The sequence below is a fragment of the Lygodium microphyllum genome, chromosome 20 (assembly GCF_053477565.2).
Source record: "Lygodium microphyllum isolate KBCC chromosome 20, Lygodium_microphyllum_v1.1.10, whole genome shotgun sequence".
Classification (NCBI taxonomy): Eukaryota; Viridiplantae; Streptophyta; class Polypodiopsida; order Schizaeales; family Lygodiaceae; genus Lygodium; species Lygodium microphyllum.
The window spans coordinates 114,976,519-115,004,196 of NC_141154.1; the positions used below are offsets into that span (position 1 = coordinate 114,976,519).

A 27,678-nucleotide genomic window follows, 5' to 3' on the forward strand; every position below is an offset into this window, starting at 1 on the left:
CATTGCTTGTCAACATCTAATTTTGTCATCATCTCCATGGTTGGTTTACCTAGGTTGGATTGGCTACTAAGGCGGGCATTCAACAATTTGGGCTCTTTTGCTTGTAAGGATGGTTCTCTCAAAGCCTTGGTCATTACTAGCAGATCAATAAATTCATGTTGTTGAGCCCTAGAGTTGTGGGTCTCATGATTTTCCTTCAATAGACTAGGTTCGGCTCTTTAGACATACTAACAAGAATTGTCTAGGAATTATGGTTTCCTAAGAACCTTTCCTTTGCAAAGATGGCTTCTCAAGCATTGTTGGTTCCTCTTGTAAGTTGACAACAACTTAAGGCAACTACTCATCAGACATTGTCAGGTTCCAAAGTCTTTTGTTGATAGAAAATGATCTATTTTTCATCATCTAACTTGGGTGACCTTGGTTCCTACGTTGGCTTAGCATTTGTCTTAGGCCTTCATCTAGGTCTAGGTCTCTTCTATTGTGAACACATTGGAGTCTTAGCATCGATCACAATGGAGGTTGCCCAACGAGTGGCTTAGGCAACCATAACCATTGGTTTCTAGCATGGTACCCTTGAGCACTTAGGAGAGCTTTGAGGATGCATCATTACTTTATGCTAACTCTCCAATTTCATTTGCATATGGTACACTTGGAGTTGCCTCCTTCATTCACTTGAACTTTTTGTGGTTGGCTTGGATTCACTTGGAGGTTGTTCATGTGCTCTTTGTAGCGTTGCTCATGTTATCTACCTTAGAGGGAGTTATGCTAATCAATTTTTGCTTTTATCCTTATGTCTTGAGCAACTCTTCAAGTACTCCCTTGCTTTCCTCACTAGGGCTAGTGTTGAATTTAAAGGTTGGACTCTTGGCCTTCCCTTAGGAGTAGCACAATCACCAAAACTAAAAACAATGATTATTCTAAAACTTGGCAATGTTGAGTGCATTGATTGTGCCGTGTAAGGGACAACACATTGAGTTGCATACTTGCAAGACTTCCTTCCTCACATTCTTATGCTTGAGAACACAGTTGGTAGGCTTTTAATCTCGATGACCGTAAGAAATTTTCACTTACCTAAGAAGGAACATGGGGATTCTATGTAAGGATAGATTACATCATTTATGGGCATAAGATCCAGCTATCCAATATCAATCCAAGCCTTGTAAGTGAAGACATTATAGTCCATTACTTTGTTAATGAGAATGTCAATTACATTCTCTCATTTGGCCATTAATGTGACTTTGAAATATGCTAGTGGCACAAGCTCTTCATCATTGAGATCATTGGTGGCCTCCAGTTTTTGGACTACAATGTTTCATCCTATTGTTCTGGTTCCAATTGGACCACTACTAGTTGCTCCATTGCCCATTTCTACAAGTGGAGTGCTGATCTAGGTGTTTTTTACGGCAAAACTCTAGTCTAGTTGCTTAACCTTTCCTTCAAGGATTTTGCACTCACACATTGTATTGGAGCCCTACATCTCCTTGATCCATTTTGGGTACAATCCAGTACTAAGAGGGGTTGGGGGCTAATTATTGAACCAATCACACTTGAGTCCACAACCACTCTTGAGCCACTTATACTCGAGTCCATAGCCACTTTTGAGCCACTTATACTCAAGTTTATTTTATTCACATTCAAGTTTATTGCACTCTAGTTTTCTCTTGTTCTTTTTTGTACTCGCCCGTACTCTTGAAATCCCTTTTGTTGTTGAGTGAGGTTATTGATGCAAGCCAAGTTGAATGTCATTTAATTGTGAGATGCTATTAAGTGGGCTTGTTGACTCTTAAGTTGTGAAGTGCCATTAAGTGGGACTGTTGACTCTTAATTGTGAGGTGCTATTAAGTGGGATGTCAACTCTTAAATTGGGTAATGCAAGAGATGAGGGAGCACTATTGAGTGAGGGTGATTGATGGCTTGATTCAAATGTTGTGGCTCATCAAGTGCTTTGAATCAAGTACCACTTAGTTTGAGATCAAGTCATGGAGTTAAATAAGAACTTGATCAAAGTTCAAGCATTGCATGATGATGGTAGTCAAGCAATTATCTAAGTCAATTGCATTAATGGGCCAGATGTTAACATTATTACTTTCAAGTCATGCCATTAACAATTAATTATGGGGAGAGAAAGCAACTGAGTTGTAGCATGCTTAGAAGTTGCCCTTTTATGGATGAGTGCTTTTGAGGACCCTAAGCATGGTCAAGAGAATAGGGTTTGATGTTCCAAAACATAAAGTAGATGTGTAGTGGGCTTTTCATTTAGCTGTTGAAGGGAGCACCTACTTTCCCTGTGTTGGCAATCTCACACCTCCTCTTCTCCTCAAGCGTTGGTTCAATATCCTCACTTTGTTGGTGGTGGTGAGTATTGTTGCAAGGCAACTAGTCCAAGCACGCAATGGCAGGATTGCAAATCCCTTCCCCTTCTTGGCACAATATGCTTTTCTCTTTCTTTCTCTCCACTGTCCTACTAGCTCAAGAAGTCCACTAAGATATTTTCATATCCCTCCCTCTCTACAACATTAGGCTTGGGGGACTACTATTCAGTGCATACATGTGCACTCGAGTGTCCAATGGTGAGTGTTTGGCCCTTGAACATTGAGTGGGGTGTGGTAATTATTGTGGGCTCATGGTGATCATTTGTTTTTGAGTGGTGAATTGAGAGTCAAGGCATAATCAATTGCTAACTCGATTGTCAACAATTAAGTTGAGTTGAGATACATCTTTAGATGGGGTTGTCAATCTAAATTTTCATTCCAATAATCATGGGCACTCGAGTTGGCCTTGCTCTTGAGGCTAGTTTCAATTCTTCTCCCTTGCTCAAGACCCTTCCTCTAGACTTGATTTGGCTCATTTGGATGGCATTGATCACATATTAAATGGCCTTGATTCCTTTTCTAAATCAATCAACTTTGTGATGAGGCAAACATGTCCTATCAAGTTCATGATTTTATTGTGGGTGTACCTTTAAGATCTAGCTTTAAAATATTTATTCACTCTAGTGCATGCCCCTTGTTTTTCAAAGTCCCCCATTCTTTTTCCCCCCTTCTTATGTTGCTCAAGCCTTATGTAAGGAAGGTTCTCCAACTTCCTTCCTTTCTTTGCTCGAATGTGGAGGTAGCGATTGATTTACTCTTACTCTTCCTTTTTCTCCTTACTCTTGAGTGGTGTAGCACCTTCTTTTCCTCTCTTATTTGATCCATGCTCAAGTGACACTTGCCTTAGTCTTGCTTGTCTTTCCTCTTCCTATCCTTAAATGCACTCAAGTGCCTGCAGGGTGCTCTATCCAGAGAGTTGTTTTGGCCTCTTCTTTTTTGCTTGGTTGTTCTAATCATTTTCTCTAGTGTGTTCAATAGTTTCACAACATAGATCAATATGAAGCACAATTGATTTACTATAGCACCTTCCTATTTTCTACTACGATAATTTGATAGGTGTTATATATATATATATATATATATATAAACTTTTTACCAAATTATTTTTCTTGACTATGAAGCTTGAATCATCACCATTTTCTTACAATTCCCATCTGCTACTTTATCGTAGCCTAATTGCATAGGTTTTAGGCTAGCCCAAGAACAATGCCTCACCTCAAAATCCCAATCTCAATTTATAGCCCTCCTATTCCACTACTCGGCAGGGATGCGAGCATCCTAAAGCAATTAATTCCATCTAGGTCCTGGAAAATGGAGCAAGCTACACACATGGCATGTTGGACGAGGACAAAACTCTTATTGATTTAGGAGCTTCAATGCTCCTAAACTCAACTACCTTTTTCACACATTGGTGTACACCCATTCTTATAGCTATCTACTCTCCTCTCACTCTCCCAAGCAATTAAGAAAGAAACAATTGGAGCTTCTAGTATGCCCACCTTCCTACCACCATACCCTAATGAAGGCTCGACGATGGCCACACAATGCAAGCTTAGAGAGAAGAAGGAGATGTAGAAGAGATTCTCCACTCCTTGTTTCACACTCACACACACACACACACACACACACACACACACACACACACACACACACACACACACACACACACACACACACACACACACACACTCACTCACTCACTCACTCACTCTCAAGCCTTTCACCATTGAATAGAAGAGAAGAATGGTAAGAGAAGATGAGAGTTTCACTCTCTCAACTTCCTCTCTCACACACTCTCTCACATTCTCACTTTCACTTATTGTCATGTTTTGCAAAAGAAGATGAAGAAGAAGACCCTCAAGCTTGTAATTGCTTGAATAGGCTCTTCCATTTACTTTTTAACATTTATAGATAGGGCCTTAGGATTTAGGGTTCCCTTTTGTTAGGCACCCATTCCACCTTTTAGGCTCTTGACTAGTCCCTTTCTAATGCATGCATGCATTTTATGGTCCTAGTTGTAATTGAATGATAGATCACTACATATAACCTCCTACAATTATGGCCTTCCTAACTATTCCCATGATAACTTGGCTCTCAGATAATGTTACAAACTAGATGTGCAATTGTAAGAGATAATGCAATTATGTCTTGATTGCATATAAGGGATGATAATGCCTAACATGATATAGTGTAATCTAAAAAATATAAGCCTTCCGGACTTGATTTTGGCACATTGTGCTTCTGCTTGACTTGCATCCTCCTTCACCATTGTAGTTAATATATTGGGCCATTTATGGGTAATTTCTAACCCCTCCTTCCACCCACTATCTTAAATAGAATTCCACAATGAAGGGTTTTGTTTAACTATCAAAATTGGTTGCATGGACATTGATGTGGATGTAGTGGGCCTAGGCTATCACCATCCCTATGGTTCTTTAATAGATGGAACTATCTCTACAATATTCTTCATCTTCAATATGTATACAATAACCATTATGTTTTTTTGCTTTAGATTATTTAGCTTTTGCTCGAGCTAAATCTTTTTTTCTTTATGTTTGTGCCATAGAGACTCTCTAAACTATCCTATGGCTCCTTCAACAAGGTTGTATCTTGAATATGGCCAATCATATACTATTAATCATCATCATTGGATTGGACAACTGATATATAATTTTGCGAGATTGTTTACTCCTAGTCTTCCAAGTCTCCCTATATTGTGCATGATGGTTCCTTCTCTTCTTCTATCACATATTTGCATTATCTTTATCCATGAGAAAGTTTGTAGGGTTGAGCTTTCAAGTACCTAGCTTCTCAATAACTAGATGAGATGAGTTCCAAATATTTTTGGCAAGCATCCTACAAATTTGTAATTTATTATTATATAAATGACCATAAATATTATATAAACAAAAAATGTAGTCAAATAATTGCAATTGCATCATCAAGCACAAAATCAGCATAACCTTGTAGAGCAAGCTTTGAGAAACCATGAATAGGCATCCAAAATCCTTGAATCTACAAATAATAAGAAAAAAATGGAAAAATGAACACATGGCTAGACTTGCAACTATCCAAACTTGCATGTTTAGACCTTACACTGCCAATTTGGCATTCCAAGGAAGCTATTTTTCAAACCAATCAATTGCCATGAATGCTATAACAACTAACCACTCTATTTGTGCTCGATTCCTTAGGTTAATTGCGCATTTATGTATCTACTTGAACTACTGTAGGGTTAAGGGACAATAAAGCTTACACGTAAGATATAAGAATGAGTGGTTGAAAAAGATGCATATTTTGTGTAAAACTATCACTAAATTAGGGCGTGGTACATTTTGCTTTTGAGAGCCATCACCTTATTGGGCCCTCTACCTTAGCTCAAGTTGTTTGAACATTTGGGCCAATGTTGTCACATTGAGTGCCATTAGGCTATTTCACTAATGTGGTTAAGGTAACATTGGGCACTTGTATACACTCCATGGGCACTCGTGCATATCTTAGCTTGGTACACATCAAGTGACGAACACCATGAGATTATGGATATGCAATTTTTGAAATTGGGCATGAACTCCAATACCCTTATACCCCAAATGGACACATTTTGCCAAAAAGTGAAATTTAATAACATATAAATTTTTGATCAATTGCAAATATAAACAATGCACCCTTGTTTGTCACCTTACAAAGTGGGAAGTGGGGAGTCAAGTCATTTAGCCCGTAAACATGTCATGTTCTCTCGAGTTTGTAAAAGACTTACAAGCGTTTTGATTGGTCAAGAGTAGATGTCTATCATTTGGTACGTAATCAACCTTATTAGATCGAGAAAAGGTTTACGTTGCGGACATGCTCCATGGGTACTCGAGGAAAGGCTTACATTGGGCAGTTGGATATGCTATGCGAGAGAGAGAGACTCTCTCGAGAGACCCTCGTGGAGTTATCACAAGTTTGCCCCTACCTAGAGGCTCCTAGGTGATCGTGGGGACGGCGACAAAAGGGTCGATGACGAGGTGGTAAGAAAGGAAAAAAAAGGTGGAAGAGTCGCATAGCTGGTTTCTCTGCACAGCCACCCAGGCCCGTCTGGTGCTGCATCATCATCATCACCATAAGAAGAAGAAGCAAAGGAGGCAGAAGGAGGACTTAAGTGATAGCTCGCTACAGTCTACATGCTTTACATACACACACAAGATTCCACTTAGGGGCTGCCTTACGAAACAGGGGGTGGCGTTTTTTGGTCGACTGCCTTTTTTTCTCCCCTTTTTTTTTTCGGCGAGCTGTATACGCAGAGAGAGGTTGGCGAGCTGAAATTTGGTGAAGATCTAATTATATTAGCACGCATGCGAATCAGATCAGGTCAAACCTACCTCGAGAAACAGGGTAATCTCCCTCCCTCCCTCCCTCCCACTCCGTCTCTCTGTCTCTCTGTGTCTGTGTGTGTTTCTGCCTGCCTGCCTGCCTGTCTGTCTGTCTCTCTCACCCTGTTTCATACCCCACCCACCACCCCTGTGCTGGCCTCCCTGTGGTCAACCCTCTCAGGGAAAGGTGGCCACCCCACCACCTTTTCAGTAATCTCCTCCCAGCTCCGGTACAGAGCCTCCAATCCTTTCCGATTCCCCTGTGCTGCCACCCCATAGCCACCTTCTCACTCCTTGCCATCTCTTTCCCCATGGATATCTACCTTCTCTCTCCTTTGAATCAGTTGGTTTCTCATGCACCCATCTCCCAACCATGGTAGCTCAGCGCATGCCTTGAGGTTTGCAGAGGCTAATATATCTACCGTCAACCTCTGCTTCTGCCAGTTTATTCTGCTTTGGGTTGACCCCCTCTGGGAGACCCAATTCCTTAGGGACATAAATTCTCAGCTGCCCATCATGGCACGTGAGCCACACAGATCAAAAGCTGTTGCATAAAACTGCTGTGCGTTTGTACCTATGTTGGCAGCAGCTGCCTTCACGCTTTAGGCTCTGCAACAGTGGCTGATGTGTCAAGTGGAAAGGACTTTTTCGTCATAGTGGTGCATGATTGATAACAGATACTTAGAAGAACTTGCAAAGTGTTTCGAATTTTTGTCTGCCCTTGTGTGCCTGTGGACTGATAGATTGTTCTTGTTCTGTATGCCAGATAAAGAAGGTCTGGGATTTGGGGGTTGGCCAGTTATTTTATTGAGTTGAGCGAGAACGTAGCCTCCAAGGACGGATCAAATCAATTTTTGAGTTCTTAGTCCTGTCACTTGTTTGGTCATCTGGTCAGAAGTGGTAAGGGCGCATTTAAATTTGGAGACAGGTTAAGCATAATTCTAAGGTTGTCATTCTGCTTAATCCCTCTGTTCAATCGGAGACAGTGGTTTGACGAGCTATTGAAAGCAGTTCCACAAGTTAAGGGACCAAGCATTTCCAACAATGGTGAGCATTCGAAAGCGGCGGCATCTGGCCATCTTTGGTAAGATTGACTTCATTTGAGTTTAAAGCCAAAGCATTGCTAGGGGCATTCTGGAATGACACTTTGAAGTCCCAGTCAATGTCTGCAAAAGCTTCACAGATCCAAGATTAATGTTAGCTTAATCTGCAAGAAGCTATCATCAGAGCTTATGCATTTGGTCATGTTTTTTTGGTTCTGCAGAAAAGCATAAGCTTCTCAATCAAATTTCAAGATTCAGTCACAGTGAGCAACACCAGGTTTTGCAGCCAATGGATCAGGCTGTGGGAGGCTCAAGCTTACAAAAAGATTATGCTGAAGCAGAGGAGTACAACGTGGAAGTAAAACCGGTAATGCATCAATCATTAGATAAATCAGTTGTGTCTAGAATAAAAAAGCAGGGTTGTTTGGATTTCTATCACCTTAATTGGCCATCCAGGCTTCAAAGTTCTCTGTTACATCTTTCAACTTTCAAAGAACCAGGAGTTAAGGCTGTAGTTTTATGGGTTGTGCACTTTGCTGCACTCTCAAATTTGCAAACTAATTAACTTATAGCCTTTGAGCAAATAACATTGGTGTTGGTTGCAATCCTTCAATCATGGAATAACCTGTCTCCAAAGTGTGCACTTCCCTGTCCCCAAACTGTGGATTTCCCTTGGAAGACACCACTTGCAAAGGGTCTATTCAGAAATGAAAATCAGGATATCCTCTACTTTCACCTAATTAATCTATTCCTCAATGAGAAGTAAGATTCTAACCTAGGTGCAAGGTGCTTATAGAAAAAGTCGTATAGATTTGAGTCATGATTATTACAGCAAGGCTCAAGATCTTCCTTCTAGGTGCTGATGTAAATAGTTTTATAGATTTTGACTTATCACCATTGGATAGTATAGGCCTGTGGATGGCTTGCACTCTCATTAAAAGCCAAATGCACATCTCTTCCCATCCATAGCTCAAGTGCTCGAGTTGAATTAGCCTTTTGGGTTATTTGTGATGTGAGTGGAGGTGTAGGGTTGCCACAGCATCTAGTTGCATTTGGTGTAAGGGATTGGAAATCCAGTATTTGACATATGACTAGGTTCCTTGCCCTTTGCAAAGCGGTCTCATTATTCCATTGGGCAGGAATCCAAGAGGGATTGACCATCATGGATTGCACTATGTTTAGACACAACGTGGTCACACTTTTAGTTCCAATCAAATTTGAGATTAAGTAATATACATATGAATGAGAATTGGATTGCTGATGCTTTGAGTCTAGCTCTAGTTCTAAACACTCTATCTCAATTAAACTTTGAGATTGAGAAACATACATAAGTGGAAGAATTAGATGGTTGATGCTTTGTGCCAGTTTTGTCAGGGTTTATTCTTCTTTGTTTTGATTTTCTGTCTTGAGTTAATTGTGTTTTAGTCATGTTTGCACATTCTGTGTTTTCTCAGTGCAAACCCAAGTATATATTTACACAACCTTCATGCAATGCATACGTGCAGCATCCCAATGTAGCCATGCATGCCTTAATCTTTGTTTATAGGCCCAGGATCGGCATAATCCCAACATCAATGCTTTAGGTCCAATTGGGGCTCCAAGCATCAATCTTCATCACTAGATTAAACGTAGTGTGAGAAGTAGTTGGGGAGCAAAATTTCTGTGTTTGCTGCCCACAAACAGTGCTCAACAGCTATTACCTACATCAATGGAACCTCCAACAGCTTTCCCCAGACTGTGTAGCTACAATTGTCAGCTCCTCTCTAGATGAGACTTCAAATCAGTTCATGTGTGGTTGCTGGGTCCCCAAATGCTGTCTTCTGGCCAGATTGTGCATCAAAATCGGGTGGCCTGCAGCAAATTGGGATTCAGCTTTGTCAATCTCTCTAGAAATGTGCATAACTGTTGTTTCCAGCCTCCCGGCTTTGTTCATGCGTAAGTGCCAAGTGGCAAACTTGCCCATGCAAACTAAGCCTCTAAAACAAAATATTATATCTAAATTGAAAAATACTCAGCCTTGCATACTTGAATGCGCAGCCTCAATTTTCTTGAAAGTGTTGGAGCTTCCATAGACCTCACTCCAAGATATTTAATAATTTAATTCTCTACCCTCTTTGACGCTCAAAGTCATTCCTGAGGGGCTATTCAGTAATGTCCCCGCCCAAGATTTGTCCCAATCATGGTAACCTCGAAACATGTTTCATTGGAACTGAAATGCGAAACGCCTAAAATGCCTAAAACGTTTCATTGAAATGGGAAATGCTCCGAGTGTTTTTTCTTGCACCCAAAAAAAGTCATCATTTATTGACATAAAAGGATTTGCATGGTATAAATACATAAGTTGGAACCCATTGTTTATAAAGAAACCTATGTCACACGTATTATTTAACTGTTTCACTTGGTGTTTTGCTTGGAACTTGGCCAAAGGTGAAACGTTTCGGAGTGAAATGCAACGTTTTAGTGGTGAAACATTTTGAGGTGAAACGTTTTGTAGTTACTTTGGTCCCAATTACCCATTGGTACTTGTTCACCACAACTTCTGTCAGTGTGCCCCATTGTCCCAGCTAGGGTTGTTTGTCACCCACACTGACTCACATTCAAATTAATCCCACATGTGAACAGCACATCTACACAACTAAATTATCCCAAGAAGGGGAGACTATGTCTTGAAGGTGTGGAGTCTATACAAGAGAATCCCACTAGCAAAAAGATCCAATGCTAAATCCATGACCAAAGTATTTATTGAAGGGATTAGAAAAACGAGAAGATATAGGTGGCCATGGCTAGCAAATTAGTTCTAGATAGGTTTAACATAAATGGTGTCCTTGATAAGGCCATACTATCAATCTACACAAAGAGACTAGTAGGGATGAGTGAGACGTGGGATCACAAGATCTCTTGCCAAGCACATATAGCTTGGATTATAGGATAATCCAAGATATCATAGCTACCCTAAGTAGTAGCAATAAAAGCTTTAAAAACTCGTGAATGCTCCGAGTAACCCTAGCCTTATGGGCAAAACGTCCAGTGCATTCACATTGATGGAGATCACCTACCATTAGAATACTCAAGTCCTAATTGTACACGTTCTAATTATGGCCTCTTTTTAGAGCCCCCAGATGGCTACTATACCTTGTTCCCTACGTCAATGTTGTTTATCAACAAAATGGAGGACCTTTCTATGGGAGACCATAGCAATTGGTTAGCTCCACCTGAGTAAAGACGGTAGACCAATTGCACCTTGAGCATACATTAATTCTCTAGGGATTCCTAGGTCTCTAGGTTCAATCATCTCATCTCCCAAGTGACTCTCTAGTACATTACATCAAGAAACCACTGGAAGACAAAGAATTCATGAATCCTAACATCTCTTATGGCAAAGAGGATAACATAGTCCTTATGGACTATAAGTCAATTCGAGTGATGATGTTAGGAGGTGGCTGCAAGGATTGATGTAGCTTAGAGAATTAGTTGAATGTTCGCACTGCAGTCAATTTGGGCATTTATCTTCTAAAGTAGGAGCCAATCTAAGAGAATAAGACCGATTAATTATACAATGAGTGTTAGCATCACTCAAGTGTATCAAGATTGTCGGAAATAGAAAGCAAGTACAAGCAAGGCAATCATACCATTAGTACCTTCGAGTTTTTTCAAAGTAGAAATGAGCAATGACAAGGACACGCAAGCCAATCCTAGTTGATGTCATCACAAGTGCACATAGTAGGAATGAAGGTATTAACATTCCTGTAGGCTCAATAACAAACGGATTGGTGATAGAAAAGTTGAAGAAAGAAAGATGCACATTGCAATGAAGGTTGCTTTAGAAAGTGATAGGGCCACTATGTTACTTGTAGGGGTAGTCATTTCTAGCATAGAAAGTGCTATAATACCACCCCAAAGTAAAGTACTCCAAAATAGGTGCATATCTAGATCTAGTTCATCAACTTAAAGTGGTCAATAAGGCCAAGGAGTGGTTCACAGATGCTCAACAAGAGCTTGAAGATTGAGAGGCAAGAGGAGGAACAAGTGCACTAGGCATGATTTTCAACTCATGTAAACATCTTTGGGAGACCTACATTTGTTCAGCCTAATTTAGAGGAAGTTCCTACACAGATGCTCAACAAGAGCTTGAAGATTGAGAGGCAAGAGGAGGAACAAGTGCACTAGGCATGATTTTCAACTCACGTAAACACCTTTGGGAGACCTACATTTGTTCAACCTAATTTAGAGGAAGTTCCTACAATACCTTCCCAAGGGCAAAGCCATGGAATTGAGAGGATCACGAGTTTTCAGTTCAAGGAAGTTGATCCTAGCATCATTGCAACCCTTGTAAAGAAATGCTCATTTGCAGAGTACAAACACAATCATATAGCAAATGCATAGATTCAGAAAGAAAGATAGATAGGGTTAGGGTTAACACAGAGATAATAAACACAAAAGGTAATGAAAGAATAAGTACAATGCTCAATGCTGTAGACATAATATGCAAGGTGAAAAATGACCCCCTGATTCCTATGTCTCAAGGACCAGGGTAGAGAGTATGAGCAAGATGTGTATTGTACAGTGCCAAATCCTAAGATGCAGCAGACAGCCTCCGGATGCGTCCAGTAGTAGCAAACATGGCTTGTGAAGGCTGGATTAGTGATAGCTAGACAGCAGAGTGTGCAGAAATTGCAAACACGGATTAGGCTGAGGACATAGTAGCTATACAAATGGGTTGATCAGCAGAACACAATTTTTTTGGAGTTGACTAGGGGTTGGGTGGCAGAGCAGGGACTGCAAAATGTAGTAATTTTACTGAAATCAGCATAGGGCAGCAGTTGCGAAGATTGTGTGGCAGCTCTAGATGATCAGCAGACAGCAAACACAGGCTATAATAATCTCTAGCAGCAGTCGCCTGGCTGGACAGCCAGCTGGTACACAGTCCTAAATAGCAGCAAAAGGTTGGACAATAGGTGCCAAATGATAGACAACGATGGTAGATAGTTCCGGTTGAGATATTCTCCTGTTAGCGATCAGAGCCAGTCGGACTGCAGCCAGTCGGACTGCCTCGTGGCAGTCTGACCTGCTTCAGTACAGTCGGCTGCATTTAAAATGCAGCCGACCTGCAGTTATTTTGTGCCCAGTTTTTGGCTATTTATAGCCGAGTTTTCAGCAGTCTGCCTACACACTTCTGTACGCAGGTTCCAGGCTGGAGATACGTGCAGATTCTGTCTCTGTTCGCAGATTTCAGACAGGAGATCGTGCAGACTGCAGCGGACTTCGAGGTGAACAGCAGGTTGCATCATCGAGGTGGAGACACGCAGTCTAGCGCACTGCGCCTGTGTATATATCTGCATATCTTTGTATACAGCACACTTTATACAGCAGATCTTCGTCTTCCACTTTCTCTTTCTCTCTCCTCTCTTTGCATTCTCTCTCTTTCAGTCTTACGCTCCCGCACCGCTGCACTCTGACATGGTATCAAAGTAGTGTAGAAGGGCTGACTGAGTGAAGAACCAACCTGAAGAGGAGTTTCCATCGCGACACAAGGCTGTGTTTCCAGTGTTCGAGGGCGAGCAGGAGGGTTGCCCCTCGGAACAAGGCTGAAGCGAGCGTGGGCGCGCGGGAAAGGAGTCCCGATGGTGGATTTGCTTGTGTTTACTGCTGTTTGACGAGGAGGAAGTTTGAGTTTTCAGCTTTCAAGTGCAGGTTTTGCTTTTTCATCACCTCCGGCGGCTGAAGAAGTTTCGGGACATGGAAGAGCCCTAGCAGGCTGCGTTTTCACAGTTAGAGGGGGTTGCTTTTGCGTTTGTAAAGGCATTATAGGTGAAGATGTCTACAGAGATTGACTTGGAGTTCCAAACGATCATGGACCGGAAGGTGCCTGTCTTACCGGCTCTTCCCGCAGATCAAAAGCTCGATGGCGACAATTACCGCATCTGGCGTGTGATGATGTTGGCCATCCTTGAGTCCTACGATTTGGCGGAGCTTGTATAGGAGGAGATCGACCGGCCCTCGGTGAGAGATGAGTCCAAACTCTCTTTTGATGCTCGTGCGGAGTTGGCCGAGGCACAGTCTCACTGGGACAAACTGAATGCCCGGATTCGTTCCTTTCTTTTTTTGTCTTGTACTACAGCCGTGATAGCTCACATCGAGCATTTGACGGTGGCTCGGGAGATATGACTGGAGCTTGATCAGATGTATAACCGGATGACCCTTATGAAGCGGGTTTCTTTGGAGGTGCAGATGCGGACCTCATCCGTGAACAAGTCTTCTTCGTTGCGGGAGCACATCAACAAGCTTAGACAGCTTTAGATACAGGTTCAGAATGCGGGGAAGCCGATTTTCTCCGAAGACATGGCGATCACACTCTTGTCCCAGTTGCCGCCACGATTCGGTGCTTTCTACTCCGCCCTTATTGCTTCGGGGCGTGAGTCCACTCTTCGGTGGGAAGAGTTGGTTTCTATGGTCTTGGACCAAGAGGAACAACTGAAGGGACAGAATGCTTCCAAGTCGGAGGCACTCACATGTCAAGCCTCTCAGAAGAAGGGGAAGGACCAAAAGAAGAAGAAGGGGGATAACAAGTCAAAGAAGGACAAGGATAAGGACAAAGAATCCACATGCCATATTTGTGGAAAGACCGGCCATTGGAATAAGGATTGCCCTGACAAAGAACAGAAGAACACCAATAAGAAGGACACGAAGGATTCTGGAGCGGTGGCTGCACCCTCATCAGCTGCGTTTCTTCATCTAGCTGTTATTGAGGACTCTATACCGAATGCTTCTGATGTTGCGATGACATCTCCCCAGGCTCGAGGGTGAATCGTTGACAGTGGTGCCTCCCAGCACATGACTCCTTCATCAGATGGTGTTGCCCAGTTGCGACCTTTGCGTGGGCAAATTCTCATTGGAGATAGCTCTTCGGTGTCTATTGCAGGACGGGGTGAGATGCAGCTTATTCCAGATGGACGTGGTGGTACCCATATCTCAGAGGTCTTGCATCTACTAGGTTTAGGGTATCATCTACTATCAGTTCATAAGATTTGTTCCCTTAGACTTATAGTGGAGTTTGATAGTGATTCGGTGCGAGTCCTTGATCGTGGGTCACGGAAGGTTCTCTCATCAGGATACGAGAAGAACGACATCTACAAATTGAAGTCTTCTACCGCCCTCTCTACTCTTCTTCTCACCTCTCAGACACAGTCAGAGCTATGGCATGCTCGATTTGGTCACCTTAACTATGATTATCTTTGGAGGGCGTCACGTGGACAGCTTGTTTGAGGGTTGCCGGACATAGTGGTGAGCCAGCAGCCATGCGTCTCCTACATTTGTGGGAAACAGCATAGGGATGCAATTCCCAACAAAGCTTCGCGGCGGTCTACTTCACCGATGGAGCTTGTATCTACGGATCTTTGTGGCCCTATGAGGAACGAGTCCTTGAGAGGGAGCTCGTACTTCATGTTGATCGTAGATGACTACAACAGGATGACATGGGCCTATTTCTTGGCATTGAAGTTAGAAGCTTTCTCCCACTTCAAGGATTGGCTTCTCTTTGAGGAGAACCGATCAGGTCAGAGATTGAAGACCTTGCGATCCGACAAGGGTGGTGAATTTGTTTTTAATGAGTTTGCTCGTTTTTGTGCAGATAAAGGTATTCACCAGGAGTTTGCTAATACCAACACTCCTCAAGAAAATGGCATTCTTGAACGGAAGAACCGAAGTGTGATCGAGATGGCACGCATCATGATGGAGCACCGACAGACACCTCAGTTTCTGTGGGCCGAGGCTACGGCTACTGCAGTCCACATCCTTAACCGATCCCCCACTTCGGCCGTTGATGGGATGACACCTTTTGAGGCTTACTTTGGGACTAAGCCCGATGTTTCTTATTTTAGGGTTTTTGGGTGTGATGTCTATGTTCACATTCCCAAGGCCCATCGTGATAAATTTGAAGTAGCTTCTCGAAGATAGGTGTTTGTTGGCTACAGCTTTCAATCCCAAGGCTATCGTTTGTATGATCCCGTCAAGCGGGATGTGTACACCAGTCAAGATGTGCGGTTCGTGGAGGTTCCTGCCATAGCAGCGGGTGAGGAGCATCCCGTTCTTGGAGATCCAGGGGAGAGTTGGGTTCCCGCGACAGTCCCTTTGGAGCCCGCGCCTTTTGATTCTGATTCTGTTTCTGTTTCTGATACATAGTCTACTGTTTCACCGGTCACCCCCGAGGAGTTACCACCGGTGGATATCCCAGAATCTTCCGCTGATGGATATCGGAGTTCCAAGGCCGATCCGCAGCTTTATGTACACACTTCCGAGGCTGGTTGTGTGCTTTTTGTGTTGTATGCTGATGATTTGATTGTCACAGGTGATCATGCACAGAAGGTCAAAGAGACAAAGGCAGCTTTACATCGGACATTTGAGATGACGGACTTGGGTCTACTTCATTTCTTCTTGGGCCATGAGATTTATCAGTCTCAGAGGGGGATCTTCATCTCTCAGCAGAGATATGTAAATGAGCTCTTGGTTTCTTTTGCGATGGAGGATTGTCGGACCATTTCTACTCCTATGGATCCGAACTGGAAGGCCACTTCCCATTCAGCTTCTCCCATGGCGGATGCTTCCCGCTATCGTCAGTTGATTGGATCATTGATTTGGCTCCTCAACACTCGTGTTGATCTTTGTTTTGCTGTTGGGCTCTTGGCGGGGTTCATGAGTGAACCTCAGACGGTGCATTGGCAAGCTGCCCAGAGGATACTTCGGTATTTGAGGGGGACATCTGATTTAGGGATTCATTATCCAGCAGGTACAGGTGGTTCAGATCTTGTACTTGCAGGTTGGAGCGACTCGGATTGGGCTGGTGATGTGGACCAAAGGCGGTCTACAACAGGTTACTGTTTTACCTTGGGTGCAGGTGTTATCTCATGGAGTAGCAAGAAGCAGCCCACGGTAGCCCTTTCGTCTACTGAGGCGGAGTATCGGGCCGCGTCTTCCACCACATGTGAGGCTGTGTGGCTTCGGAGATTGTTGGAGGAGCTTGGCTGCCCCCAGACTCGTCCTACTTTGCTGCAATGCGACAATGAGAGTTGCATTGCCTTGGCACGGAATCCTGTTTTCCATGCCTGGACGAAGCACATAGAGATCCAGTACCACTTCATTAGAGAGAAGCTTCTGGATGAGACAATCACTGTGGAGTACTGCAAGACGGAGGACAATCTTGCAGATTTGTTTACCAAGGTACTTCCCCAGGCTCTACTTCGGAGACATGCCCGATCCCTCAGGCTTTTGCCCCGCCCAGGCTCTGAGAGGGGGTGTTAGCGATCAGAGCTAGTCGGACTGCAGCCAGTCGGACTGCCACGTGGCAGTCCGACCTGATTCAGTACCTGCAGTTATTTTGCGCCCAGTTTTTGGCTATTTATAGCCGAGTTTTCAGCAGTCTCCCTACACACTTCTGTACGCAGGTTCCAAGCTGGAGATACGTGCAGATTCTGTCTCTGTTCGCAGATTTCAGACAGGAGATCTTGTAGACTGCAGCGGACTTCGAGGTGAACAGCAGGTTGCATCGTTGAGGTGGAGACATGCAGTCCAGCGCACTGCGCCCGTGTATATATCTGCATATCTTTGTATACAGCACACTTTATACAGCAGATCTTCGTCTTCCACTGTCTTTCTCTCTCCTCTCTTTGTGTTCTCTCTCTTTTAGTCTTACGCTTCCGCACCGCTGCACTTTGACATCTCCATGTAGGGCATGTGGACAGTAGAGAGAAGGCACCTACAAGCTGCAAAATGAGATTGAGACTGGATGGAGAATAGTATGGCTATTTATGGAAAGTTTGGATCCTCCAATAGGATTTGTGCTTATGGGACATAGACACCCTAGGAACGATTTTCTTCTTAATTAAGAGGTTTAGTTCATATATCTATTGTAAAGAAGCTAATGCATTTTTAGCTCGACACCTTGGCCTCGAAAAATGATACAATACTTTAGGCATGTTGCTAAAAGGGAAATTTTAAATCCTTTGCAAAACCTTTAAAGCGTGGATTGTAGCAGTCAAAGTAGAGCCAACTAAAGTTGCTCTTTAGGAGCCTCACCTTAGTATAATCCATGACTTAACTTCAACCCGATCCTTGGGAGCTCTAGATGTGAATGCCTTCTTGGGAGGGAGTTGTGTGTGAGTGATGGGACATCCTTCTAGTTGAAGCCCTTGGAGTCACAAGAAGGAGAGGAATCATGTACTTGGGAGTTAGAGTTAATATCATTGTAAATCACTTCGTAATCTAAGCTCGAGGAAATCCACCTATTGAGAGTAAATTTCAATCTAATAGTGGCTGATGGTTTTAAAGTTCATTGTTCACTTTGTCGAAATGTGATGACTATTGTGAAAGCAAATGAGAGAGACAATAGGGTTTGTAGGGTGAAGCAAAGAGTGTGTATGGCAAACACTAAGAGTGAAGGGAAACTCAGAAAACATAGAAGAAGAAGAAGAAGAAGAAGAAGAAGAAGAAGAAGAAGAAGGTGAATGATGAATCATTGAATCATGCTAAGTGAATCAAGCTGATACAACGGAGTTGAAGCTTTGAAGATAATTGCACTGTCTTGTTTGAATCAGGCGGTAATACTTGTAGGGAATTTGCAAAGTGAATGGAGCAAAACATAGTTCTTTGGCAGTAGGATATTGAAGGTATGCTGAATGGTGAGTAAAAGGACAATTGGTTGTAGAGGGAGCAAAACGTAGTCCTCAAGAGCGGTCAGAGATAAAGGATATACTGAAATCTCTATGAGATGATGGCTGCTATCAAGGCGCGATTACTGGGCAGCCAGCTAGAGAAGAAAATGCAAGAATATTTGATGAAGATCTCTCATGTAAGTGGCTGTAGATAGGTAACAACTGCCCAACCCTTCAGGAGGGAAGAAAACACAAAAACGCAAGTACTGGATGTAGGGCTGATAAAGAGGGTGTAACCTGTTGTAGATGGCTTGAATTTGCTGCAAACAAAGCTTGATGATGATGTCAAGTGTGGAGGGCTGATGCCAAATGATGTAGGTGGCAAAATGCCAAGTGGAGATGGATGCAAAAGCCATGAACCGTACTGTCCTCCTTGTAGGGTGTGAACGGCAGTGGAGAGGATGGAGAAAGGAGAGAAGAATATGGAAGAGAGTGATAGTGTTAGATAGAATGAATGTATGGGATGAAGAATGAGGGAAGTCAGTGCCATATTTATAGGCATAGACTTGGTTTCTCAACACCACCTCTCAAACCCAAAAGGGAGGGAAAAAGAGTAGTGTGAGAGAGAAGAAGATCAAGTTGGGGAGCCCAATGTTTGATTTGTAACTTTACATATAGTGAAGAATAGTAGACATGATGAGTTGATAGAACTCGAAACTCAACCTTGGGACTTGGGAGAGAAGCCACAAGCTCTGTGACTCCATGTTGGAAGGTATGTGCAGGTTGAGCCATTGAAACATCCAAAGCCCCAAACTAAAAAGTACCTATAGATCATGGGTGTGAATGGTAAATGAGGATGTTTAAGTAGATGAGGAAATGGAGGATGAAATGGCTAATGTGGCGTAGAGATATCAACAACCCCAAGGGTTTTCGATAAGGGGGGTGAAGAATTGTAGAATGAGAGAGGATCCCCTCAGAAGTCCAAAGAATGGGATCCCCCTTTGAATCCCCATTTGAATCCCCCTTTGAGAGAGAGGGAATCGAGAAACTCATGGATCATGGCCTTTGAAACATTCAAATACAAAGGAAATGCTGTTGGTGGTGCCGAAGAAGGTATTTGGGGCTTCAATGGAATAGAGGCTAGATGGCCTGTGGAGGTAGCGTCTCAGACCCGAGTAGAAGAGGGAGGTATCGCACAGGATCTCCTCGATGCTCGCATTGGAGTCATTGTCAGTGGAGCAAGATAAGGGAGGTGAGGAAATAAGAAGCCCTTGAGTAGGGCTGCATTATGTCAAAGGATGGATCCATCTAGTCCGATCAAACATGTACGATCCATCCAATTTTTGTCCCTTTTTTTGGGGGAGGGTGTTGAAAGAAAGGTGGTTTTTTGCTTTAGGCTTTTTCTCTTTATCCTCACCGACCTCTACTTGTATTTCATGTACTATCTTCTCTTCTAACTCTCTTACAAGCTCCTCTCTTCTTTCTCAGATCTTCTCCATCCTCTTCTCTCTATCTTTACATCCTCCTCTTTCTCGAATCTCATTCCCCTATATGTAGCCCTATTTGTATTTTGTCTTTCTTTACCTTCTCTTCTTTCCTTTCCCCTTCCCCTTTCCCTTTCCTTGCCCCTACTTGTATCTCTATATTCTTTATCTCTATCACAATGCCTAAGCCTCTTCATGAAGCCTCCATATTTCACATAGCTCACCTTGAGTCTTAGTCTTTAGTTCCTTTTCGTATCTACTACTTTTTGTACTTGCCACTTGGTACTTGTGACTTGCTATACCATGATCAATGAGTCATGATCCATCATTGCAACTAGCTTTTAAAAAAAATCCATTCTACATGTTTTCAATCTTATAAATGAAATTGGATCTTGGAAATTACTTGTGACTAGAGTCTTGGATTTACATTTTGTCTCAACCTCTCATCATGTTCATGACTTATTGGTGAAAATTGAAGCAAAGACATTTGTGGTTTGTAAATTGTGATAGTATTGGATGGATAATGCCTTGTGACACTCTATGTCATGGGTATAGCTACTCTCATGTTAAAACAAGTAATATTTACTAGCCGAACGCTAATTTTCTGTGTGTTTTTTAATGATTGTATGAAACACTGGATTTTGTTTGACATTTTTGTGTATACCTTTGGTACTGTACTAAGTGCAAAGATTGGATAGATCAAACAGATCGTACTTGACTACCCTGCTCTTGAGGAGCCAGGGATGGACAATAGTCTCAGTCTCTCAATGAAGTGGACTGCGGACTGAAGGAGTGGAAGGAGTTGAACAGCCTTTGTCTCTTAAAGAAGCAGACTAACGAGATGATGGTATCCAACAATCAATGCCTCTCGGTGGAGCAAATTGCAGAATTGCAGGCCGTGGTCATGAAGCCATTGGACCTGAAAATAGGTGGGGGAAACCACAATGGCAGTTGTGGCGGTCTCGAGGAGGTTGTGATGCTTGATGATTCTCCTTTTGCTCATAAGAACTTAAGAGCGCATTGGATGCTTCTTATTGCCTTGAGCGTAATACTTTGATAGCCAATGTAGAACTGTCTCTATGGCCTAGAAGGGAGATGTGGCACAAGGAGTGCTTGGTGGTAGATGCATATATGCTTGTGATGCGGGGAGCAAAGGTGCCAACAATCTTTGGTGGTATGAGCGTTCTTGCTGTAGTAGAAGCATCTAGTGTACTGTCCGTTAGGAGAAGCTATAACACTAGTATCAACTTGTAAAAGGGAGAGTGGGAGGGAGAAGAAGATAAGAATAACTCCCGATGATGCAACAGAAATAGGGGGGTGAATCAGTATAAGTTGTCACTCCTGCAACTTGTTCTTGCCTTCTTTGAATCAGAGGATCTTCTTGGCTCTTTGAGTGCCTCTAGCTTTGAAAGCATTTTGGAATGACTGCTATGAAAGCAAACTAGAGAGATAGTAGGGTTTGTGGGGGGAACAAAGAGTGTGCATGGCAAATACTTGAAGAGAAGAGAAACTCAAAAAACACAGAAGGAGAAGAAGAAGAAGAATGAATTATTGAAACATGTTAAGTGAATCAAGTTGATACAACAAGCTGAAGCCCAAGTGAAATGCAATCCTCCGGCAGTAGAATATTGAAGGTAATGCTGAATGGTGAGGAAAAGAATAGCCAGCTGTAGAGGGAGCAAAATGCAGTCCTCCAGCTGTCAAAGATGAAGGATATGCTGAAAGCTCTATGAGATGATGGCTGCTATCAAGGTGACTTCTGGGCAGTCAGCTGGGGAAGAAAACGCAAGGATATTTGATGGAGATCTCTCTTGTAAGTGGTTGTAGACAAGCGACTAACGGGCAACCTTTTAGGGGTGAAGAAAACACAACAATGTAGGTATGATATAGGATTGATAAAGAAGGTGTAATTTGCTGTAAACAGCTTGAACTTGTTGCAAATGCAGCTTGATGATGACTTGAGGCGAGGAGGGGATGATGCCATATGATATAGGCCGGAAAACACCAAGTGGAGATGGATGCAGAAGCTATAACTGTAATATCCTCCTTGCGGGGTGTGAATGGCAATGGAGAGGATGGAGAAAGGAGAGGAGAATATGGAAAAGAGTGACAGAGTATCAGAAGGAATGAATGCGTGGATGAAGAATGAGAGCAGTTAGTGCCATATTTATAGGCACAGACTATCTTGAGTGGTACCCCAACTCTCTCGAGTGGCGCCCATTGAAGTCTGTCGGGTGGTGCCTTCACACTAAATAATGATCCAAATAAAGCCTTTTTGGGGCTATAAATGGAAACCAGAATAGGAATGAAGTAGGGATGTATTAAACGACTTGCTTTCTTAACACACTTGATGGGAGTTCTCAAGGATTGATCAGCCAAGATAAGTGGAATCCCATTCCTAGTCAACTTTGTGGTCATGAAGGGAGTTGACTATGACATTTGGTCACTTGACCTTTGTTTAAATTGGGGCAAAATGGTTTAGTTTTCTTTGGAAACAAGGTGGATGGAGTGAGAATAGATATGGAAAGGTGGAAAATGATACATGCGGATCTAGATGTCATCTCTAGCATGAGGAGAAGATACTAATTGTCCACTTGAACATAGACCACTCAACAAGTACATCCCTTGTCTAGAGGATTAGCAACATTGGATGCATATCCTTGCTAGCCTAGACTTGCCATTCATTGTGGAGGAAGAGTACAAAGTAGCTTATGATAGAGTAAGTAATGAGGAATTAGAAGAACTTGCTGTGCACTCCCTAGAGACAAATGAAGTAATCCTTTTAATTCTAGTATTAAATCTAGAGTCATCCAAACAGCCTAGGGTGAGAGGTTCTCAAAGTGCAATAGATAAAATGGAGAAGATACGAAGTCAATGATAGTGGTTGTTTAAGAACAATCTAGAAGCTAATTTTCTACTATATGATAAACTATTTAAAATCCTCACTGGAAGTGGACCAAGCTGCCCTGAGTGCTCTTTCATTGTCATAATGACTTAGCAGCTAGCCTTAGGAAAGAAGAAGACTAAGATGAGGAGAGTGACACCGAGGGAGAAGAGTTAGAAGGAGAAAATGATGAAGATTTTGATTATAGGTCAAACCAATTAAGACACAAATTGTCGAACAACAGAGCAAATCCTAGTAGATCCACAAGCCTTAAACACAGGATTGTTGATGAACATTGGCTAGTTGAGATCAAGTTTGAGCTAGAATGGCTCAGCTACCTAAAGGTCATAGAGCACAAACATATAGGTTTAAACCCAAGGATCTCATTCCAGCCCTTGGAAATCCATGCAATTGGAAAGGGCAAGGACCCAAAAAGTGACTCCTTAGAGATGCCATAAGAGCATCAATAGTGATCAAGAAATGCCTCAACCTTCCAATGCTAGGAGGACAAAAAGAAATTTACCCACTCATCTAAGTAGAAAGGAGTCCAAAAATGCAAGGACAAAGACTTTGAGGTAGGAAGATAAAAGAAACCCTAAGATCTCTCCAAGCTATTCACAAGGTTCAAGAAGGGAGATTGAGTTATCGTTATGCTTGGTGTTGAATGACAAAGCAAAGGTAATGAACCCATTGAGGAACAAGTTGAAGTGAAGGAAGCCAACATCGTAGGGGAGGATGAGACACCCAAACTTACATATGTGTGGTTGAGGATCTTACTAAGGCGGATGAAGCTAGTCTAATCGACTTGCCCAAGGAGTTCCAAGATGTGTTTGTTTGGAGCTATGTGGACTTGAGAGGAGTCTTGCCATACATCCTCACTTGCACTATTTCGATGAATCCTAAAGCAATAGTGGTAAAGTGAAGATTTTATATCCAATGAATGCTAGATATACACATCATGCTAGGGAAGAGCTAGACAAGCTCTTGAAATCTAGATTCATTTGACCATTGAATTACCGTCGATGAAGCTAGTGTCAGAGTGCAACGATGCGGAAGCGTAGAACAAAGACAGAGAGAGAGTGAACACAGAGAGAAGAGAGAGAGAAAAGGAGAGTGTAAATGCAGAAATACACAAGGGGTCAGGGGAAATATTTGCGTATGTCTCTGACTTGATGACCTCGATCTCCATTAGCCCGAGCACAGTCTGTCTCAACCAACAGATTTCAAGATCAGAATTTGAAATAATGAATGCTGGAGTGTGCCACAAAACCGGCTATAAATAGCCGAAAAAATAAGAATTCCCAGCACCAGGTAATGCAGCCGACTGCAGAAAAACTGGCTGACTGTATAGAACTGTAGTCCGACTGTACCTGTGCCACGTGGCACTTGTCTGCCTTGCTGATGTGGCATCCACTCTGGCCGTACTGCTCTGCTGTCCGACTGGCCGATTATCCGGGAAATGACACTGTCTTACACCCTCTCAGATCTTGGACGGGTCAAAAGACTGAGGGATTTGGAATGCTGGCGAAGAAGAGCCTGGGGAAGCGCCTTCGAGATTATTCTCCGTCTTGCAATACTCCACATCAATGGTCCCATGCAGAAGCTTCTCCCGAATGAAGTGATACTGGATCTCAATGTGCTTCGTCCGGGCATGGAATACGGGATTCCGTACCACGGCAATGCAACTCTCATTGTTGCACCGCACAAGAGTAGGATGAGGTTGAGGGCAGCCAAGCTTCTCCAACAACCTCACATGTGGTGGAAGACGTAGCTTGATACTCAGCCTCAGTAGAAGAAAGGACTATCGTGGGCTGCTTCTTGCTACTCCAAGAGATAACATGTGTACCCAAGGTAAAACAATAGCCTGTAGTAGATTGTCGGTGGTCCACATTGCGAGTCCAATCCGAGTCACTCCAACTGGCAAGAACCAGATCTGAAGCATTTGTACCTGCGGGATAAGAAATCCCTAAGTCAGAGGTCCCCCTCAAATACCGAAGAATCCTCAGGGCAGCTTGCCAATGCACCTGTTTGGGTTTTGTCATGAACCTTGCCAAAGGACCCACAGCAAAACAAAGATCAACACAAGTGTTGAGAAGCCAAATCAAGGATTCAATCAACTGACGGTAGCGGGAAGCATCCATCACGGGAGAATCTGAGTGTGAAGTGGCCTTCCAATTCGGATCCATAGGAGTAGTAATAGGCCGACAAGTCTTCATCTCAAAAGTCACCAAGAGCTCTTGAATGTACCTCTGTTGAGAGATGAAAATCCCCCTCTGAGACTGATAAATCTCGTGACCCAAGAAGAAATGAAGAAGCCCCAAATCCGTCATCTCGAATGCCTGATGTAAAGCTGTCTTGGTCTCTCGGACCTTCTGTGCACGATCCCCTGTGAAAATCAAATCATCAACATACAACACAAACAACACACGACCAACCTCGGAAGTGTGTACATAAAGCTGCGGATCGGCCGTAGAGCGCCGATATCCCAACTTCAACTGAAGAAATGAGTCAATCTTCTCGTTTCATGCACGCGGAGCCTGCTTGAGGCCATACAAGGCCTTCTTCAACCTGTAAACTTTCCCATCCGAGGATCCAAAGCCAGGAGGCTGCTCAACATAGATCTCCTCCTGCAAGTCACCATTAAGAAAGGCTGACCTCACATCCAATTGATAAACAGGCCATCTCCTATGGCCAGCCAAGGCAAGAACAACTTGAATAGTCGCCATACGAGCAGTGGGGGCAAAAGTATCATAGAAATCAATGCCTGGGCGCTGAGCAAAACCTTTAGCAACAAGGCGAGCCTTGTGCTTGTCCAAAGAACCATCGCTAAGATACTTGGTCTTGAAGACCCACTTGACATCGATCACCTTCTTGTGAGAGGGACGAGGCACAAGAGACCAAGTGCCATTCCTCTCAATAGCTGCCAACTTGGCTTCCATGGCCTTCCGCCAATGATCAGATTGCAAAGCCTCCTTCATTGAAGTGGGCTCTCAATCTTGCATAACACGGGTCAGCAAACAATAGTTGGAGTATACAAGCTTCGAAGAATGTGCCTGGTTCCTCCATGACCTCCGCGGTCCATCCTGCGGTTCCCATTCCTCAGGGACCCCCTCGATCCTTGAATCTCAGAGTGTGTCACGTGCCCAACGAGGAGGAGGACAAACCTCTCCCCATCGCTCTCCATCTGCTGAAGACTTAGGAACATCCACTTGCGGAAGCTCCTCGGGGGTGGCCGGTGGAAGAGAAGACTCTGAATCAGAAGAAGAATCTCCATTAAAGAGGCTCTGGCTCCAAAGGAATTGTCTCCGGAGCCCAACTCTCCCTTGAATCTCCAAGCACGGGGTGCTCCTCACCCCCCTCTGTGGCCGGAACTTCCACGAACCGCACATCTCGGCTTGTGTAGACATCCCGCTTGATGGGATTAAACAAACGATAACCTTGGGATTGGGAGCTATAGCCAACATAAACCTGTCGTCGGGAAGCCGCCTCGAACTTATCACGCTGTGTCTTCGGAATGTGCACATAAGCGTCACATCCAAAGCTCCTGAAATAAGAGACATTAGGGTTAGTCCCGAAGTAAGCCTTAAAAGGTGTCATCTTGTCTACGGCCGAAGTGGGAGATCGATTAAGGATGTGAACTATGATAGCCACTGCCTCGGCCCACAGAAACTGAGGTGTTTGTTGGTGCTCCATCATGGTGCGTGCCATCTTGATCACACTTTGGTTCTTCCGCTCCAAGATTCCATTCTCTTGGGGAGTGTTGGTGTTAGTAAACTCCTAGTGAATGCCCCTATTTGCACAAAAACTAGCAAACTCATTAGATATAAATTCACCTCCCTTGTTTGAACACAAGGTCTTCAATCGCCGGCCAGAACGGTTCTCCTCAAAGAGAAGCCAATCTTTGAAATGAGAGAAAGCCTCCGACTTCAAAGTCAAGAAATAGGCCCATGTCTTCTTGCTGTAGTCATCTACGATCAACATGAAGTACAAGCTTCCCTTTAGGGACTCGGTCCTTATCGGGCCACAAAGATCCATAGATACAAGCTCCATGGGTGAAGTAGACCATCTAGAAGCTTTGTTGGGAATCGCATCTCGATGCAGTTTTCCATGAATGCAGGAGACACATGGCTGATGGCTCGCCATTATGTCCGGCAAGCTTGGGACAAACGACCCTTGTGACGCCTTCTGAAGGTACTCGTAGTTCAAGTGGCCAAACCGAGCATGCCATAGCTCGAACTGTGTTTGAGAAGTAAGAAGAGAAGTAAGAGCTGAAGAAGACTTCAATTTGTAGACGCCATTCTCCTCGTACCCTGCAGAGAGAACCTTCCTCGATCCACGATCAAGGACTCGAATAGTATCACTGTCAAACTCCTCCAAGAGGCCAAGAGCACAAATCTTATGAACCGAAAGTAAATGATATCCCAATCCTGGCACATGCAACACCTCAGAGGTGTGGGTACCACCACGTCCATCTGGAATAAGCTGCATTTCACCCCGTGTAGCAATAGACATAGAAGAGCTGTCTCTAATGAGAATCCGCCCACGCGAAGGTTGCAAATGGGCAACACCAACGGAAGGAGTCATATGCCGTGAGGCACCACTGTCCACAATTCACTCTTGGGCCTGGGGAGCTGTTATCGCAGCATCAGAAGTCTTCGGTGTAGAGTCCTCAATGACTACTAAATGTAGAAAAGCAGCTGATGAGGGTGTAGCTACCGCTCTAGAGTCCTTCGTGTCCTTCTTCTTGGTATCCTTCTTGTCTTTGTCAGGGCAATCCTTCTTCCAGTGACCGGTCTTTCCACAAATATGGCAAGTCGATTCCTTCTCCTTGTCCTTCTTGGATTTGTTGTTCTCCTTCTTCCTCTTTTGGTCCTTCCCCTTCTTCTGAGAGGCGTGACCA

At 43.4% G+C, this 27,678-nt stretch overlaps 1 protein-coding gene across 7 annotated transcripts in view; it reads left to right on the forward strand.

Moving 5' to 3' along the window:
* Positions 1-6,286: 6,286 nt before the first annotated feature.
* The window catches only part of LOC148019281 (ethylene-responsive transcription factor-like protein At4g13040), a 59,788-nt gene continuing 38,396 nt past the window's right edge, over positions 6,287-27,678 (forward strand). The window contains exons 1-4 of one of the 7 annotated variants that reach the window (XM_087660879.1): positions 6,287-6,746; positions 7,491-7,624; positions 7,736-7,808; positions 7,989-8,134. In XM_087660879.1, the coding sequence (XP_087517005.1) occupies positions 7,769-7,808; positions 7,989-8,134 (186 nt within the window). In that variant the 5' untranslated portion in view covers positions 6,287-6,746; positions 7,491-7,624; positions 7,736-7,768. Of the gene's footprint in view, positions 6,747-6,831; positions 7,123-7,180; positions 7,384-7,490; positions 7,625-7,710; positions 7,809-7,988; positions 8,135-27,678 lie in introns of those variants that run through there. The other 6 variants (XM_087660881.1, XM_087660875.1, XM_087660882.1 and 3 more) reach the window with 6 other exon arrangements.